Source organism: Oenanthe melanoleuca, chromosome 4 (assembly GCF_029582105.1).
Source record: "Oenanthe melanoleuca isolate GR-GAL-2019-014 chromosome 4, OMel1.0, whole genome shotgun sequence".
NCBI lineage: Eukaryota > Metazoa > Chordata > Aves > Passeriformes > Muscicapidae > Oenanthe > Oenanthe melanoleuca.
In genome coordinates, this window is record NC_079337.1 from 51,743,055 (window position 1) to 51,761,601 (window position 18,547).

An 18,547-nucleotide genomic window follows, 5' to 3' on the forward strand; every position below is an offset into this window, starting at 1 on the left:
ATATTTTTGAAAAAAAAAAAAAAAAAAAAAAAAGAAAAGAAAAAATTAACAGGTTACTAGATATAAACAATAATAATCTTAATTGTAGTAACTTCATTTTCTTAATTTCCTCTGGCAGTACGCACAGTGAAATTTCAGATTCATGTTGGCGAAGTAATCTTGTAAAATTTTTGTAATTTGTAGAACAGAATAATCTAAAATGTACTGAGGAAAATGGGTACAAACCTCTCCAATATTTCAAAATCAATATATCCCACTAACACAGATTATATATTAAAAAAAAGTAACTGTACAAAACAATTTTATAACACTGCATTTTTATAGCAAATACACTTTATTTCCATTTACTCCAGTAAAGCAGCACTATGTACTGCATGTTCACAATTTCCTTGTTTTTTATCTAAGGCAAGAATTTAGACAGAAAGATTTGCACTATGCACCATGTGCCATGTGAAGTTCAAGTTACTCTTATTGGCAAAGCATCAGAAACTATTTCAATCTCCTCTGAGTGAAACTTATCCTTACTTCAGCTGCAGCCAGTGATGTCACCTCCATCAGGTTAACTGCTCGGAAAGCAAACACAGCAGCTGCCAGAACTGAAAGAAAATGTCCAATATTTAAGTTTTTGACCTGATAAGTAGTGGTTAGAATTAATATTGATATAAAACATAAATTAGTTTAATTATTTTGAAAATCATGGGGACTGTCAATTGCTTTAAGTACAGTAGAGGTAGTTGACATAAATAACATGAATCTTGTATTTTGTGAAAGGTGATGGATTCATTTACCACTACTACTGAAGCTGGGAGAACATCCTAAGCTCTCTTCAGAGAGCACTTAGCATTTTTTGAGTATTGCCATGAAAAAATTACCTGACATATTTTTTATTAAAGATGCAGTACTCATGCAATTCCATTTTCTAGATGATATATGCTTTGACATGTATGCAACCTGCTGTCTGCATTCAAAGAGAAACTCATTAGAAAATACATTGAGGCTAACAAGTATTTGCCTTACATTCACACAGACACACACATTTTGTAAACATAACTCTATTACCAGCAAGAATTTCTAGAGAATTGTATCCCAGGATTCTATCCCACAGAAGTAAGAGCTGGTCTGTAGCTAAATAACCAGAAAATGCTCGTACCATCCATTTAAATGAAATTCGTAGCCTGCAAACAAGTGACAAACAATGGTTATTACATTTCTGCCTCCCATAATGATCAGACTGTCTATAAATTGAAAATATTTAATTATCTTTCTGCATTTCTCTTTCGGGAAGAATAGGCATTTTCTCTTGCTGCAGTAAAAATCAATATTTTAATTTGCAACAGCCACCATAAAACTATTTAGCATTTCATTTGATAAAGTACTAATTTCATTCTCATTATCATTCTGATCAAACAATCACATTAAAATGATCTTCATCTATTATCACCCTTAATGTTTCATCCTTTCTGCTATTATGCTATTACAATGGATACCAATTAAGATAAAAAGGTTTTCAGGTTCTGTTGTGCGTGGCCCCATGAGCTCACTACTGAATGACTCTTGTTCTCTTGCCTCTTCTAGTATCTTCTGCTGCAACTAACACATTTATGTGTCTTCTGTCCCCTAGGAAATACATCACTTAGTTCAATCAGATCCAACATGAATTACTGAAATTTAGCTGAATAATGCAGCATAGAGCATTTCTCACAGAGCAATTCTTCTTTCACAGGGCACACAGAAGAAATGCACAAAGCACAGATATACAGGTTAGACAAAGCACTCCATCAGACTCTCAAGAAAAAAGGCACATTGATGGTTATACTTTTGCATAATTTCCCACAGATCTTAAATTAAAACACTACAGACCAGCATTTTCAGAACAATGAATGTGCAACACTTGTAACAAATCAGAAAAAAGTACTTACGGCTGAGCTCCAATTTCTCGGAGGTGATAGAAGAGCTGGGGCAGATGGGTTTGTAGAAGAGTCTCAAAAAGCAAACATAATGATACAATGCCCTAAATAAACAAGATCATACTGTGAATGCTAACACTCATCCTGTCAAATCTGAGAAAACAGTATCAGCATGTAAGTGTACACTATAAATGATATAATATTCAACTCAGGTGAGAAAGGCACAAGCAATTCTAATACCTTCAGTCACTAAAGCCTTGAACCTGCAATTCCCTGTACGTATTAGCAACATATGTTCTGACAATTCCTTTCAAGTCTGATTTAATTATGGTGTTTGTATGTCAGGGTTGAAGTACTTTATGGGTTACTATAGTGTAACCTACTTGAAATATTTCCACTTTGATGAAACAGACCTTAGTTGCACTAAAAAATAAAGAATGTGAAAAGAAGTATCTCTCTGATAGTAAAACCAAGTACCAATAGGGATAACTACAAAAATAGTTAAACATAAACACATTTAAAATTTTATTTTTTCAAAAATTACTATGGAAATTAACAGACTCTTGTGTGACCTCTTTCTCTGCTATTAAAAATGGAAAGCACAATACATAGCCTTGAAATGGTATACCAAGGAAACTATTTTCTTTTAACCAGGAAATTTTCAAAAAGCAATATACCTCTTCAGTACTTTTCAAAGGAAAAAAGAAATATTTACTCTGGTTTATTCTTCAAAATAGAAGACAAGACAATTTTTGCAACTCTTGTATATTCAAGACAGCTGATCCTGGTCACAAAGAGACAAATTATTTAAACTCATCTAGTAGTACTAAAACACATGTGCTGTCATACCAAGATACTTCAGTTAAAGAAACAGACATGAACTTGGTATCACTGAAACAGTATCTCTATACATATATTTTAGTCCCTTTACCAGACAATATTCCAGAGTCCATTTACATATCTTTAATGAAAATGAATTTGTGTGACTCTTTGAACTGAGAAATCTATTAGATTAAAAAACTTGACTCTTATAAAAGACCCCATACCCTCATAAAATGAGAACTTACTATTTTAATAAGGTACATGATAGCAAAGTCTAATAATGACATTGAAAACAACAATATCCAGACTGGAATTACCTATTATAATTTTCCCAAGCTTGCCTGAAATATTTTATTATATTTAAAAGGATACATTTCAATCACATAGAAAATCATGCTATGGTATATTATTGTTCTGTAGCAAACAGGATATCAAGTGAGTGGATTTAATTCCTAATGAACTTACAGAGGGATGAGAAGAGATGGAATGGAGTCTGAAGAAAAAACGCACATACATCTCACGGAATATCTGATACAATTTGGAAGGTTCATGGTACAGAAAACAAAGTGGAGCAACTGAAAGGATAAAAGAATTATAATTGACTCAACACTGTAAACTGCTGAAAGAGTTCAATGATTAAGTGTATGAATTATGAGGAAAAGCCATGTAATTTATAGTACCAGAACTTACAAAAACAGTACTAAACCAATTATTGAGAAAGAATTATTCCATCGCAGTCTATCATTTAATGTAAGAAGTCAAAAAAAGGAGTATGATACACTCTAAATATTATTCCTACACATTTCAAGAAGCTAAACCAATTAGAACCTGCTTACTACAGAGCTGGCTTCTCAACCATAAGAAATAAGCTGTAAGGAGAGCACCTCTGGAGTACAGCACAATGCAAACAGTATAAGTTTTCAGTTCAACTGTCTGTAACTTTCAGTGTGCCATGGGGCAAGTGATCAGTCCCAAAGTGATGCCCTATTTGCAAGACTGCTTGAAGACGGATATTGTGAAAATGAAAACATTAAAAGAAGAGCTTTCAGTTGCCACAATAACATCACTAAATATGACAAACTCATAGAGACATGTTTATTTCTTACAAGAACTGTAAACCATAGATATTTGGTACTTTACTGTTTAGAAGTGTTCTAGTACACCTAGAACAATTATTCAAAATAATAATCGATTACATTTGTAAAACAGCAGCTCTGAAACTTTGCTTGTTTCATAAAAGTCTAGTATATAGATAAATCTGTATGTGCTGCTGAAACATAACCATCATTCCTTGAAAGTCCATTCCCTCAATGCATTCTCACAGACAGTTGTTATACCTTTTTGTGAACAGCCTTTTGATCTGTCCAGTCATCATGCTGACTGCTTCATTTTACAGGTGCATTCATTTTAGCTGACAGCTTACATTTTAACACACTCATAGTTTCTATCTCTACATTTACCTTCCCCTCCATTTTATTTACACTAAGCTAGGGATATGGATACATTTATCTGCATATGTATGTACACATAGATATATGTACATTTTTTAATATATATACATGATTAATTTTATGCATGTGCGAATTTATTTTCATATCTAAATATCAGAGAAGGTGGCTTAATAACAAAAATGTTATCTGTGTATGAGAGGTGGGGTGCTAAGGTAGGGTGATATTCACAGAAACATGTATTTCTGTAGGGGTAAGAAAAGCAAAGGATGTTACTTGTGCTCACGTTTTTAATGCTTGAAGATGGAGGTGGAAAACTTGTCAGTGTGCACATGTACATAAAGGCCAGGAGTGTAACAGAACAGCCTCTGACAGCTGGCACCCTGACAGTGTATGCATGCAAACAGGAAAAAGGGTATAGGATTTTCATAAGGACCCAGACACTTCCTCATATAGCAGCACAGCATGGAATACAGAGGATAGTCTGCTTGGTATCCACAGCCTTGAGCTACATTACCATGTTTCTGCTACCTTGCTTTTCACCCTTCTTCTGTCCCAGAGCCAGCGTATTCTGAGCCTGTGCAAAGCATGAGGACAGGAGGGAGGGAGGAAAACTCACACCCAAGTTTGGGAGGCATTGTTCCCAAGGGCAGAGTCAAACCCAAACATTTTGACAGGCAGCTCACACAGACCAAGTGAACGCCTCTAAATGAGTTCCTAAGGAAGAGTTTGTAATTTAAGTGATCATTACTCTAAAGAATTTAGATTCCCTACTCAGGTTGAAATTTGCATTTCACATTTCAATTCCATGATTTTAATGATTGTGTGTGATCATTAAATTTTATTATTAGTAAAACATAGCATTTTAAGTATAATCTTACAATCTGCTTGCCTGTGATGCTAGAAACACCTTTGATAAACCAAAAGAAAAAAAAAGAAAAGCTAAAACATCTAATCTCACATCTGCAATAGCTGCAATACATCTGCAACCCAAAGAGATTTTTCTGCTTTTTTCCTAAAAATCTTGTTTATATTTTTGCTTTTCTCTGTGTAGTAAATTAGCAATCATTATATTATGCAATGCTCTTTTAACACCTCTTGTAGGCAAATGTAGAAAGCAACAGGCCTTTCACATTATTCATGTTTTTAAGAACTTTTTTAATGGGCAACTTTTTGGTAACTTTATCCCTCTAATCATGTACATTAAGATGCATAGCTTAGCTCAGCTATTAGCTCTCAAAGAAGGAATTCTCACATTGTAGCAAGCTGTAATATAAGTAAATAAAACAACCTAAAATTTTAAAAATTATATTCAACAGTCTTCATACACAAAAAAAAACATAAAAGCACATACACAAGTTTAAAAGTTGCAGAAAAGTATACACAGCTTTAAACCATAATGAGGAAAAGCAATCCTGAGGTTTTAGCTTATGAGAGTCACACTTACCATACATAGAAAAGCCATGAAAAGGGATTACACCTGCAAAACAAAAATATTTATTTTTTTGTTCTTTAATAATTATGCATGCAAAAAATATTATTCCCCCTCACTCAAATTGTATTCTGCCTACATCAGGAATAAAGTATTCATAGCTCTCCATCTTGTACATACATAAGTACAGAATCATCTATGTCAGTACAACCAATTACATGCTTAAACACAAGCTACATTTCCTAGAAAGACAAGTAAAACTCAGTTTCCATGAAGCTGTTACACAGAAGCTTTGCTGATATCAGAACCTAATTTCAGATCAATGACAACCCATAAATGTCATGCACTGTCAAGAATGGAGTAGGAAAAAAAGGAGGCCAAGACCTCTAGTAATTCATGTAGTACTCAGATAGAACATTCACAGTACTTGGCAGTTGCAGCATGACAGATTGCTCCTCCTTCTCAGCTGATCTTAACTCCCATTCACTAGATTTTATACAAGACTGGTAAGAGGTGGCTGCTCTGGCAAAAGATCATAATAACAATGCTTCATGGCTACAAAGCTGTGAGAATTGCAGAGGCAAACAGAAAAAAATTGAAACAAAAGTATGTACTGCAACTGACTCCACTGAAATACAAAAGACATAAAAGACAAGGCCAGAGACAGACTTAAGACTGGTGATGTAAGGCCTTGAAAGCAAGAAAGACCTTGAACTTGAAACTCAAATGGAGGGAAAGTATTCCCTTGAATCCTTGAAATTATTTCAATAAGGGATTGAAATGGTCAAGGTAAGAGCTGAAAAAACCAATTTAATAACTATAGTTATAACAACAGCAATGATATTAAAATTACATAGATCTGTGTCAACACACATATTGAAAGGAGAAGACTTTAGGGTGTGGTTTGCTAAGTACTTAAAAACTGGGAGGTCAGCCAGTTTCAGCATTTATCATTCAAATCCTCTAAGTGCTGAGGACCGAATACAAGCTTCTGCATCACAAGTTGTTTTCCTTCTCTTTCCCACACGCATAGACCATCTCTGTTTGTGATCACTAACACTAGGCTGAATGTGGGTTTGGAGTAACTTCCATCCAGTTTACTCCTTTAAATAAATGAATTTCACAGAGTAACAGCAAAATATAACTTGTAATAGGAAAAGAAAAAATCATGTACTTGAGAAAAAAAAATCTTTCCAAACTACCACTAGAGGAGGCCATAGCATAATTCATACCATTTGGAGGATAGAAAACAGCATATTCTTCCATTCCAAGTTTTCCTGTGAACAATCAAAACACAAATAAAATGTCATTAAGCTGTAAAAAGGCACAAAGATTTAAATAATTTCAATTAAAATAAACCAGATTTTAAGTTACAATTACAAAAATCATAATGAATTACATTATTGACCATCTGACATTGTCTAAAACGTGGCAAGCAATGTAATGGGACAGGTACAATGTCAGATATAAAACTGAAATGCAGCACCAATAAAGAACAATGACAAACAAAAAAAAAAGAGGAGGAAAATTTCAGCAATGCTGTTCCATTGAGATTCTATTTGTGTATGTCCTAGAAGCTCTAAAGGTGTTTGCTGAAGACTTTGAAGACAGTGAAGCTCTAGGAGGGAATAAGGGCAGACTGACCTAGGGACAGGAAAGGCTTTTAAATAGATACAACCACAGATAAAAAATATTCAAGGCTTCATTAGGTCTGCAACAGAGAAACATGGATATTCTGATATAACAAATAGTTGAGTAATCTGCTGGACACAAAAGACTTAAGTCAAGAAAACCTCTGATGATATAATTTTTTATCTTCCCTGCAAAATGAACACATTATATTATTAAACTGTATTTTAACTACAGAAATTAATAATCCAAAATCCATTACTAAAATATAAACATTTATTTAGAAATATAGAGGTGTTATTAAACATAATTACAACTAATTAAAACTTGCAATTATTTTAGTTCTAAAATGAGAACATTCAACTAAAAATTTAATTAATTACATGAAAATTTATATAATATCCTGTGTACTCTATTTACTCTTCACAACAGAATTTAGCACATAGCACTTTTGTCGGGTTCAATGGAATCTGAACCTTGATATTTTCCTATAGCATGAACTGACTAAAACAAAATAAAAATTAACCTGCAAAACTTCTGCCTACTACCCCATGAAAACAAAATCCAGTATTTTCCAATTATACAAATGAGTTGTTTCATTAAACTAAAAATTATTTTCTCCTTTTCTTTTCAATAGTTTGCTTGTTGTGCAGTCAGGAATTATAATCTGGGAGGATGAGTATTTTTAGCATAAAGTATATCTCTTGGAAAATCGACTAAAAATAGGACGTACAAGCCTTTTGGATTTACACCGCACAAATTTAGGTATCAGCAACATCATTCCCCAGATTTTTCTAGGAATATGCAGGATGTTCTCCATAGCTGTGTTTCTGGGCTGCCATTGCTCTGTGTTGGAAGTGAAACCTGGGATCCCACTGCTGTTCCGCTCTCAGGTGAGTCCTTTGCTTATTTCAAGCAGTACGTAAAGAAAAATCCATAATTCAGTGGAAGATAGGAAAAAAAGCAATAAAAAAGGAATTAAAAAATTAGAAAACAAACTTATAGCAACACAAGAAGAAGCAAACCAAAAACTGTCAGCAGAGGTCCTGCGCAAAAAAATACTGAGGGATCATATTTGGCTAAATACACAGGCACCAGGACCAGGGAAATAAAAAAGAATGTAGAAGATGATGGTACACAGGAAAAAAAAAGTGATTGGATTACTGAATGACTCAAGAAAGAAGGCAAAATTAGGAACCTCTAGGTAAAATCAAGGTAGGTGAAATTCTAAGATGCATGGAAACATCCAGAAGAATGAGAATCAGAGAAGGCAAGTGGACTGAATCAAGAAATCTTAGGAAAAATAAAGAAACCTCAAGTCAAAGAACATCCAAAAATAAGCTAATACTCTGGAAGATGCCATGCTTTAAAAAAAAAAATCAGTGCTCAGTATACTTGGTAAAGCTCTACTCTCCCACGCTTTTGAGCCCACGATGTTTTAGCACCATGTTCTGCTCCTGTCTACAAATATTTGCAAAACTCACTGCTTTGCAAAGAAAACAGTCTAGAACAACTTCCAGTTGCTAGATTTATTGGGGTTGTAGAAGACAATATTGTCTGCTTAAATGTCTAGCTGTGACGAAGACAGACTGTCATGATTTTACCATATTGTCATAGTTGTGTTTCATTTCTTCTGGTAAAACACTGCAGAATTATACACAGAAAGCTGGAGTAAAGGAACAACATTACAATCTGTGATCAGCTTCTAAACTGTCATGATAGAATCTGTGCAGAAGTCAGCTGGATACATTTTTATTAACATTATTTATAGTAGTCTACTAGGTGTTATGAACACAAAGCAAATTCACATACTGTATTAGTGCATCAGGCAACAAAAATCTACATGATCTTTTCAAAAACAACTCTTTTTACCTCCTACCTTGTATGTATGATTTGGGCGGGGTGGCACTACTGTAAGCAAAGTGCTCCAGTACAGACGTATCTCGGGAAAAACACAGTAACACCTGCAGGAAAGAAAGTCAGCTGACAAACTGGATCAAAGCAATGTCAAACAAATTTAGGGACCTGTCTTAATTAACACTTATTAGATGCTATTTAAGAGAGCCAATAAGGTTGAAAGCTCTTCACCACCTTAGTTTAGTTTATTTTAGTTTATTTATTTTATTTATATAGTTTATTTTTCAGATTTCCAGGCTCACTTTGAACTTGCTATAATTTTACATTCACCCTTATTTGTTATCAGTTTTATATCCACATTCTTCAACCCTCCTCCTTCCCTTTTGGCAGGTGTTTATCCCCTTCTGTCACAACATTAGTGACTCTATGTACCTGGCTGCTTTTACATCTTTTAGACTGTTTTTCTACTCAGTTACTATGACCTGGGGATGTCCTAGTAAGTGAATAAGCAAACGAAACATTTACACAGATGTGTGCAGTTCTGGAAAAACTTACATTTGCTTTCATTACAGGGATCTTTACAAAATGTTTGCATAAAATTCAGCTCTGTCAAACAACATATTATAATGTTCACCTTTTATTGTAAAGATCAGAAATGCACATTGTATACTCTAAAGTATATTTGGGGTTTATTGCTCACATAAATGAAAAAAACTATTCACACCAACTGAGTATAAAATTAAGCAATAAAAGAATTAATAGGAAAAAAAAAAGAATCTCATTCTATCAAGAGCTGTAAAAAATGTGGTGATTAGTATTGTACCGTAAAAAGTTCATGTTTCCACGCACTGAAAAGCTGTACTATGAAGAACATACACAAGAGGGCAGACATAAAGCAGGCTTCAACTCACAGCTGACTTGTGTTCACCTGAATCCCTCTCTTGGTGTGTAAACCCAGCTGGAAACTAAGCATCACTCAGACTCTCGCTCAACCCCCACCCTCTCCCTCTCAACACCGGTGGAATGGAGAGAAGAATCAAACTAAAACTTGTAGACTGAGATAAGAACAGTTTACTAAGTGAATAATTGCAAATGATAATGATAATAAAACACTAATATCAGACCCTTCTCAAAACTAGATTGGCCACTTGATTCCAGGTAACTTCTGGTTTATCTACTGGGCATGATGTTCTGTGGTGTGGTGTGTAATCAGTCCTGCTATGCTCTCTAGCTGTTTCTTTTGTGTACCTCCTCACTGGCAGAGCATGAGACAAGGAAAAAGTCCTTAACTTAGGATAAACACAACTTAGCAATACCCCAAAATATCAATGTGTTATCAACACCATCCTCATTCCCAATCCAAAACACAGCACTGTAGCAGCTACTGAGAAGAAATTAACTCTACCCTAGCTGAACTCAGGACACTCTGCTCTTGAAGATTTAAGAGTTTATTTTAACTATAGTTAAGGTGTAAAAGAAGGAAATATTTCACTACATAATTCATTGTGAATAAAAATTAATGGATTTTTCCTTCCCACTCATTGGTGCAAACATCTTCCATATATCAGCATTTACCAAAAGGAGACACGCAAAATGACACATCTGAATCTCATGGCTTTAATATTTTTTTAATCGAAAGCAGTTCATATTTTGATACTTTTCTTTTTTGAACTTCAAAACTATTTCTCAAATACAAACATCTTTCAAAAACGAATAATACTTTATCTCAAACAGTTTAAGCTAAATATTATTTTTGTGCAATACACAATCATGTTCATAGCTGCCAAAATATCACTGACAATAACAATACACAGGCAAATGTAATTCTATGTGTATGTTAACTGAGGTGAACGAAAGAGAAACTAATCTGAACAGGACATAAACTATGTTCTCTCATAGGGGAAAGAATGTAACCTTCATTTGAGGCCCTCTTTTTTTAGGAATACAGTGTCCAGTACCAGTATCTGGAAGTCTTTAAATGAAGACTCTGCATCTTTCTAAGTGATAGACTCTAGCTCAAACCCAAGTTATAACTACACCCAAAAAACTCTAGGCAAAGTTCTTTGCACGTATTCATTCTGCAGGATGTAAGACTAAAGTATTCAAATTGACTTTCTGGCCCAAAATAAAGAATTTACGAATTTACCAATCCATGTGTTATTTTCCTTATTGACAAAATCATAGTGCTAAAGAAAACAATGGCACAAACCCCTTTTCAGGTACAGAAATATTGACCAAATTATTGAATATTTATAATCCAACTGAAAAGAAAACCACTGAATTCAAATCACTGAGGGCAAGAAAAAAAACCCCAAAGCTAAAGCTTTTATCAAAAAGAAATTACTTTATTAAAAGTACCTGCATTTTATTTCAATATTTATGAAGAAGTAATAAAAATAAGTAAACTTTGGGTAAAAGAAAGCAAAGAAATTGAAGGAAATAAATTACATCATTCCACAGCATTTTTCCTGAGAACAACTGAATGCTACTAAAGAGGTACCAATAATGCATCAAAATATCCTCTGCTCAATGACCTGGAAAACTTAAGAGGCAGTAACCAGTCATGTAAAAATGCCATAAACCCAGGGCAAATCCAGAAATAATGTATCTGGTTTAAACTAACATTTTCGTTGTCTATCTTATTTAGCCAATATTTAATTCCATTTATCATATTAAATCAATAAATAATGTCCTATATCACAGTGACTCATATTACAAAATCTTTCCAGGGGCTATAGAACAAAATAATTTGGCAGTAAAGCATGTGCAAATTAGGTTGGAAGAGGAAATTACCAAGGAAAATGGATAACCTTTTTCTAGAGCAGAGTCTAAAGAATACCACAAAACAGAAATCACAACTAGAGCAACAAATAATTAGAAGTTTGAGATATTCTCTGCTTCAAAGCCTTGCAATAAAACTAGCCACATAATTTTTCAAAGATCTTTGGTGAGTCTCCTTCAAACTATTAAAGAGAGTTTAGTCTTTTTTTATGATTTTCATTCTGTAGCTATAGAGATATGAAAAAAATGGAAAACATTCCACTGGGTTATAATTGAGAATGATGAACAAAATATATTTCTGATGGTCTTAAAACAAAAGATTATATCATATATTAGTTCATACTTCTTCATAGTTTATAAGCCTGTGTCCACTGCAAGTGTTAGTTAATGACTAATTAATGACATGGTAGTCTACATAGCAAATTAAAAAGAAATAGGAATCAGATTTTCACATCCCAAGAAGAAGACACAATGTTACGACAATAAAGATCATCTTTGACCATTAAATCGAAGAAAATTCTTGTAAAATATTTTAGTAAATGAATATTTTAGTGAGCAAATATCAACGTTTGAGTTGACATTATTCAGACAGTTTGCAAATTTCACAGAATCACAGAATCAGCAGGTTGGAAGAGACCTCCAACATCATCAAGTCCAACCCATACCCTAACATCTAACTAAACCATAGCACCTAAGTGCCACATGCAATCCTTTTTTGAAATACATCCAGGGCTGGTGACTCCACCACCTCCCTGGGCAGACAATTCCAGTACTTTATCACTCTTTCCATAAAAAACTTTCTCCTAATATCCAACCTATATTTCCTTTGTTTCAGCTTAAAACTGTGTCCTCTGGTTCTGTCGGTTGCTGCCTGGAGAAAGAGACCAACCCCCATCCAACTACAGCCACCTTTCAGGGAGTTGTAAAGAGATAGTCACCCCTGAGTCTCCTCTTCTCCAGGCTAAATCCCAGCTCCCTCAGTCATTCCTCACAGGGTTTGTGTTCAAAGCTCCTCACCAGCCTTGCTGCCTCCTCTGGAAGTGCTCAAGTGTCTCCAGGTCCTTCCTAAACTGAGGGGACAAAACTGGACACAGCACTTGAGGTGTGGCCTCACCAGTGCTGAGTACAGGGGCAGAATGACCTCCCTGCTCCTGCTGGCCACACTGACACAGGCCAGGGGCCACTGGCCTTCTTGGCCACCAGGACACACTGCTGGCTCATGTTCAGTGGGCTGTGGACCAGTACCCCAGGTCCCTTTCTGCCTGGGCACTCTCCAGCCACACTGTCCCCAGCCTGTAACATCGCAGGAGTTTATTGTGGCCAAAATGCAGGACTCAACACTTGGACTTATTAAATGTCATCTTATTGGACTCTGCCCATCCATCCAACCATTCCAGGTCTCTCTGCAGAGCCCTCCTGCCTTCCAACAGATTTGACACATGCTCCCAGCTCAGTGTCATCTGCAAAATTACTAATGAAAGACTCAATATCCTCATCCATGTCATTAATAAAAACATTGAACAGGACTGGCTCCAGCACAGACCCCTGAGGGACCCCACCCTGACTGATCCCAGCTGGATGCAGCACCATTCACCACTCTCTGGGCCCGGCCATCCAGCCAGTTCTTAACCCAGCAAGGAGTGCTCCTGCCCAGGCCATGGGCTGCAGCTTTTCCAGGAGTGTGCTGTGGGAGACAGTGTCAAGGCATTGCTGAAATCCAGGTACACAATATCCACAGCCTTTCCTGCACCCACCAGGTGGGTCACCTGGTTGTAAAAGGAGATCAGGTTGGTCAAACATGACCTACCCCCCCTAAACCCCTGCTGACTGGGTCTGATACCCTGGCCATCCTATAAGTGCTGTGTGATGGCACTCAGTATAAACTGTTCCATAACCTTACCAGATACTGAGGTCAGGCTGACTGGCCTATAATTACCAGGCAACCCCTTCCCACCCTTTTAGTGAATGGGAGTCCCATTGGCCAGCTTCCAGTCATCTGGAACCTCCCCAGTGTTCCAGGACTGCTGGTAAATGATGGAGAGAGGCTTTGCAAGCTCATCTGCCAGCTCCCTGATCACCCTGGGATGGATCCCATCTGGTCTCATAGATTTATGAACATCCAAGGCACTCAGCAGTTCTCTGCCTGGCTCCTCCTGGATAACAGAGGGACCATTCTGCTCCCTGACACCATCTGCGAATCCAGGAGGACAGTTGTCCTGAGGACAAACCATCTTCCCACTAAAGACTGAGGCAAAGGTGTTAAGCACTTCTGCCTTCTCATCTGCAGTTATTAAGTTCCTTCCTGGATTCAGCAGAGAATAAAGTTTGGTCTTACCCTTCCTTTTGCCATTAATATATTTGAAAAAACATTTTTATTATCCTTTACAAAAGCTGCCAAATTAAGTTCAAACTGAGCTTTGTCCTCTAATTTCTTCCTACATGCCCTAGCAACCCACTTAAATACTTCCTGAGAGACCTGACCCTCCTTCCAAAGATGATACATTCTCTTTTTATTCCTAAATTCCTTCAAAACCCCATTGCCCATTCAGGCTGGACATTTGCCTCATCGATTCATCTCTGGAACACAGGAACAGTCTGTTCCCGTGCCCTCAAGATCTCTGTTTTGAAGCATGCCCATCTTCCCCAGACTCCTTTAAGGACTGCTTCCCAAGGAACTCTCTGAATAAGTACTGAGTCTGCCCTCTGGAAGTCCAATGTAAGAATCTTACTGATGTTCCTCCTGATTTCACCAAATAAAATTTCATGATCACTGTGCCCCAAGTGGCCTCCAACCACATCTCCCACCAGCCCATCTCTATTTGCAGAACAGAACTAACATAGTCCCTCCCCTGGTGGGCTCCCTCACCAGCTGCAGCAAAAAGTTTTCCTCCACATACTCTAAGAATTTCCTGGACTGTCTCTTTTCTGCTGTATTAAGTTCCCAGCAGATGTCACCTACAAGAACAAGGACTGGTGATACTGAAACATTCTCCAGCTGCTTATAGAATAAGTTTTCCACTTTTTCTTCCTGGTTGGGTGGATGACAACAGACTCCCAGTAGCATGTCAGCCTTGTTGGCTGTCCCCTTAATTCTTAACCATAAGCATTCAACCTCATTGTCATTAGTTTCAATATCCATGGCATCAAAACCTCCCTAACATAAAGTGCCACTCCTCCACCTCTTCTCCCTTTTCTGTCTCTTCTAAAGAGCTTGTAGCCATCCAGTGCAATGCTCCAGCTGTGGGGTTTACTGCAAACTGGAAAGGGGAAAAAATATGGCTGACTTCGTATTTTCCAGTTTAGTGCACTGGAAAGACATTGTGAAGGAGTTTTAGAAGCTTGCCCTGCTTAATCTATTTAAGTGTCCAAGTTTGCTATTCAGAAGGGAAAGTATATGCAGCAAACATATGCAGCAAACAGATGTATCTGTCCCACTGTACTCTGCAGTTCCCTCTACAAAGATGATACAATCCCATAGAAGTACACCTTCTAGGTTTCCTAACCAAAAAATAGTTACATACCTGATATAAATAATCCTCAAATACAAAATAGTAGTCATCGTTGCTTGCTGTAAGCTTTACATCCTGTAATGAAAAATACAAGAGTTTGAAGCCAAAAGACCTCTCTTCAGACTCCCATGGAGGCTGAACTTAACATGGTGATAGAAGACACTGTTTCACTTTCATTCAAAGAACTATAGTTAAGGTTAGACTCCACATTTTAAAATTTAAAAATGCTATATTAATTTGATGATTAAGTATTCAGAGTTGAAACTTGAAATGGAAGCAGTCATACTCTGTTGGTTCTTTCTCACAAATGCAGTTACTCCTTCAAATGAAGATACCATTCCTTTATGACTTTACAGTTCAATTCAAATGCCTTACATGAGAGACAACACAGCACAAGGAATAAGTTCACAACAGCAAGTATACACTAATTATTTTTACACTCCTCAAAACCAAACCATCTAGTATTTTCTTTGTTAAAAAAAAACAAGAAGATACCAGTGTGATGAGCACATAAATCACTCACTGTTTAGTGAATTACTTACTTTGTAAATCAGGCTGTCCACTAAAAGGTCATGTTGAATCACATTTGACTTAAGCTGTTCATAGTACAAGATGTCCTAAAATTAAGAATATTACCATCATCTGTCTGAGGCATGACCTGAATTTATATTTAAAGTAAAGAAATTAATTTTCAGCAATAGAAAAAAAAAGCCCATATTCAACTGATAAAAACACTGCATATTTATGAAGCATCTATCATGGTTTGTTCTAGTTTAAGCCCTAAGAATTGAGATTTGAAACATTATAAAATGACTTCACCTTCAGAGAAGTAATAAAATGAAAATGAAGGGACTAGTTCAAACCAAACACCCATATCTTCCAACCTTTGGCTCTCTCTACACCTAAAATCTTTTCAATGCTCAAAATCCTTATGTTTTATTTCTTTGTAACCCTCTGTTTTCATGCACCTCTCCACCAATAGGTTCTGTCTTATCTTTAAGCATTAGTGAGTCGTTACAAATATTTGACATTAAACTAGTATGAACCTGTGAACAGTTTAAATCTTTGCAAAGATGAAATGATAGATATATATATATAAACTGTTGAAGAGTAGAAAACACTAGGACCTGTTTTTAAACTCCAATTATTTCCTGAATGTCCACAGACTATACATGCAGGTGAAACAATGGGGAAGAATCAGAACAAACTTCTCTGCTTTTACTTATTCTATCCCTTCCTTCTTAGAAAGAGCTTGCAAAAGAAAAATAGAATTAAATATCGCATCCTGTAACTCCAAAATCCCTAAATATGTCTCTGCCATTACATCTACAACTGAATAACAATTTCTGATTGATTTGAACTAATTGATAAATTAAGAAAGCCAACCCAAAGATCCTTCCCACTTCACAAATCTGTTTTGATTTTGAGGCATCTATATGGACACCACACAAATATTTGTATATTCCAAACTTCACAGATTTACTGCTAATTTCTTTGATATATACAAGTCCAGAGTAAGGATTTGAAGAACAAGTGGGAAGTAAGATAAAATCTTGAGAGAGAGAGAACGGTAAATAGCACACACTTAGAAATTACTAGAATTAACATATTACTAAACTGCTAAGTTGAAATGAGGACAAAAGCTGAATTTGCTAAGTATTGATGCTTCCCACATGGAAAATACTTAAATTTTCCTTTTGAGAAATAAAAAAGGGGAGGTATAAATATTATACTATTTCTTTAGGAAGGATCAGACATAAATATTTACTAAATGCAAAGTATCTGCTGTATGAACATAGCATTCTGTTCTTCAAAGCAACAAAGAACTACTCAAATACTCAAGTCATCATTTTAAAGCATCAATACTGTAGTCTAATCAAGTATAACACTGTCAAATGAGTAACATTTCTTTTTTGCCATCTCCAAAGACTGTCTATATTAAAAGCTAATATTAAAAAGAAGCTAATATTAACCAAAAGCAAAGAAACCACAAACCAAAACCAAAACCCATGGTCAGGGGGTTGGAACAAGATATTCTTTAAGGTCCTTTCCAAGGCAAACCATTCTATGATTCTAAGAAGACAGAAGGACAAGCTGTTCCCTAGGAATAGAACTCATGCAAAAAAAAAGTTTAGGAAACAAATCAGCAATTATTAAAAAAATACTTGCAAAGCTAAGACAATTATAACCATTCTAGGAATAAAGCTTTTAACTCATAACTTGCAATTCCTTCTCTCTTAAATTGTGATTGCTATGATGTAAAATGAAGCTGGGCTTTGGAATCATGCCAGATTTTCAGCCACAACTTGGTTATAAGAGATCTTGCCCATGTCTTGTAGTAAGACAAGAGGCTTGTGACTGATGCTGTATTTATAGATTTATTCCTTAGATCTGAATCATAAACAGGATTTACTCTCAAGATACAAGACTCTGGTGAACAGTCTCTCACTTTGAGAGGAATATTTTAAGAACCTCACTCAGCCTTTAAGAAAGATTCAAGTTCTTCTTTTACTATTTATTGGCTGCATTTCTTTCTCCAGATGAGACATTCCACTACTGGCAAATTTCAGGAGTGTCCAAAAATGTGTTACATCCTTACATTATTAAAAATGTTTTCAGTTATAAAACAAAAATCTGATTCAAAAATCTGATTTCATCTGATTCAACATTTCTTGTCTGCCAGATCTTCATGTAACATTGATCTGCAACCCTTTTCCCTTTTAAAAATATGTTACATTTTTATATAGTTTGCAGCTTTTCTGAAAATTATATACTTTTATACCACACCTCCAAATATACTCATCTTTCCAAACTGAAATAAAGTACACTTCAGAATTGCAGTGACCAACCTTCGTGACCTTACATAGTCACATCCCAAAATTTCACCCAAAACATTCATCCACTTGAGAGCATAAGGAGCTCTGAAAGGAGCTCATGGGCAAGACAGGAATATCTTTCAGCAGAATCCAGCAAAGCTACTTTAAGCAGAATCTGGATATTCACCTTCTCTGAAATAAAGGTTTGGATTACTCAGCAGCCTCTGTTCTAGCACAGTCAGTCCACTTGAAATCACACTTTCACTGATGAACTGTTGGCAGGTCATGACCCATTTTCAGTTACCCTTGCTATGTGATTGCACTATTGCATTTGCCTCCTGCATTT

General features: G+C 35.9%; 1 protein-coding gene across 2 annotated transcripts in view; it reads right to left on the bottom strand.

The window, feature by feature from the left end:
• The window catches only part of TBC1D19 (TBC1 domain family member 19), a 44,565-nt gene that overhangs the window by 876 nt on the left and 25,142 nt on the right, over positions 1–18,547 (bottom strand). For both annotated transcript variants that reach the window (XM_056490405.1, XM_056490406.1), the window contains exons 12-20: positions 15,928–16,002; positions 15,398–15,460; positions 9,118–9,202; positions 6,842–6,886; positions 5,625–5,657; positions 3,195–3,304; positions 1,920–2,011; positions 1,060–1,175; positions 526–596 (exon numbers count right to left, since the gene is read on the bottom strand). In XM_056490405.1, the coding sequence (XP_056346380.1) occupies positions 526–596; positions 1,060–1,175; positions 1,920–2,011; positions 3,195–3,304; positions 5,625–5,657; positions 6,842–6,886; positions 9,118–9,202; positions 15,398–15,460; positions 15,928–16,002 (690 nt within the window). The remainder of the gene's footprint in view (positions 1–525; positions 597–1,059; positions 1,176–1,919; positions 2,012–3,194; positions 3,305–5,624; positions 5,658–6,841; positions 6,887–9,117; positions 9,203–15,397; positions 15,461–15,927; positions 16,003–18,547) is intronic.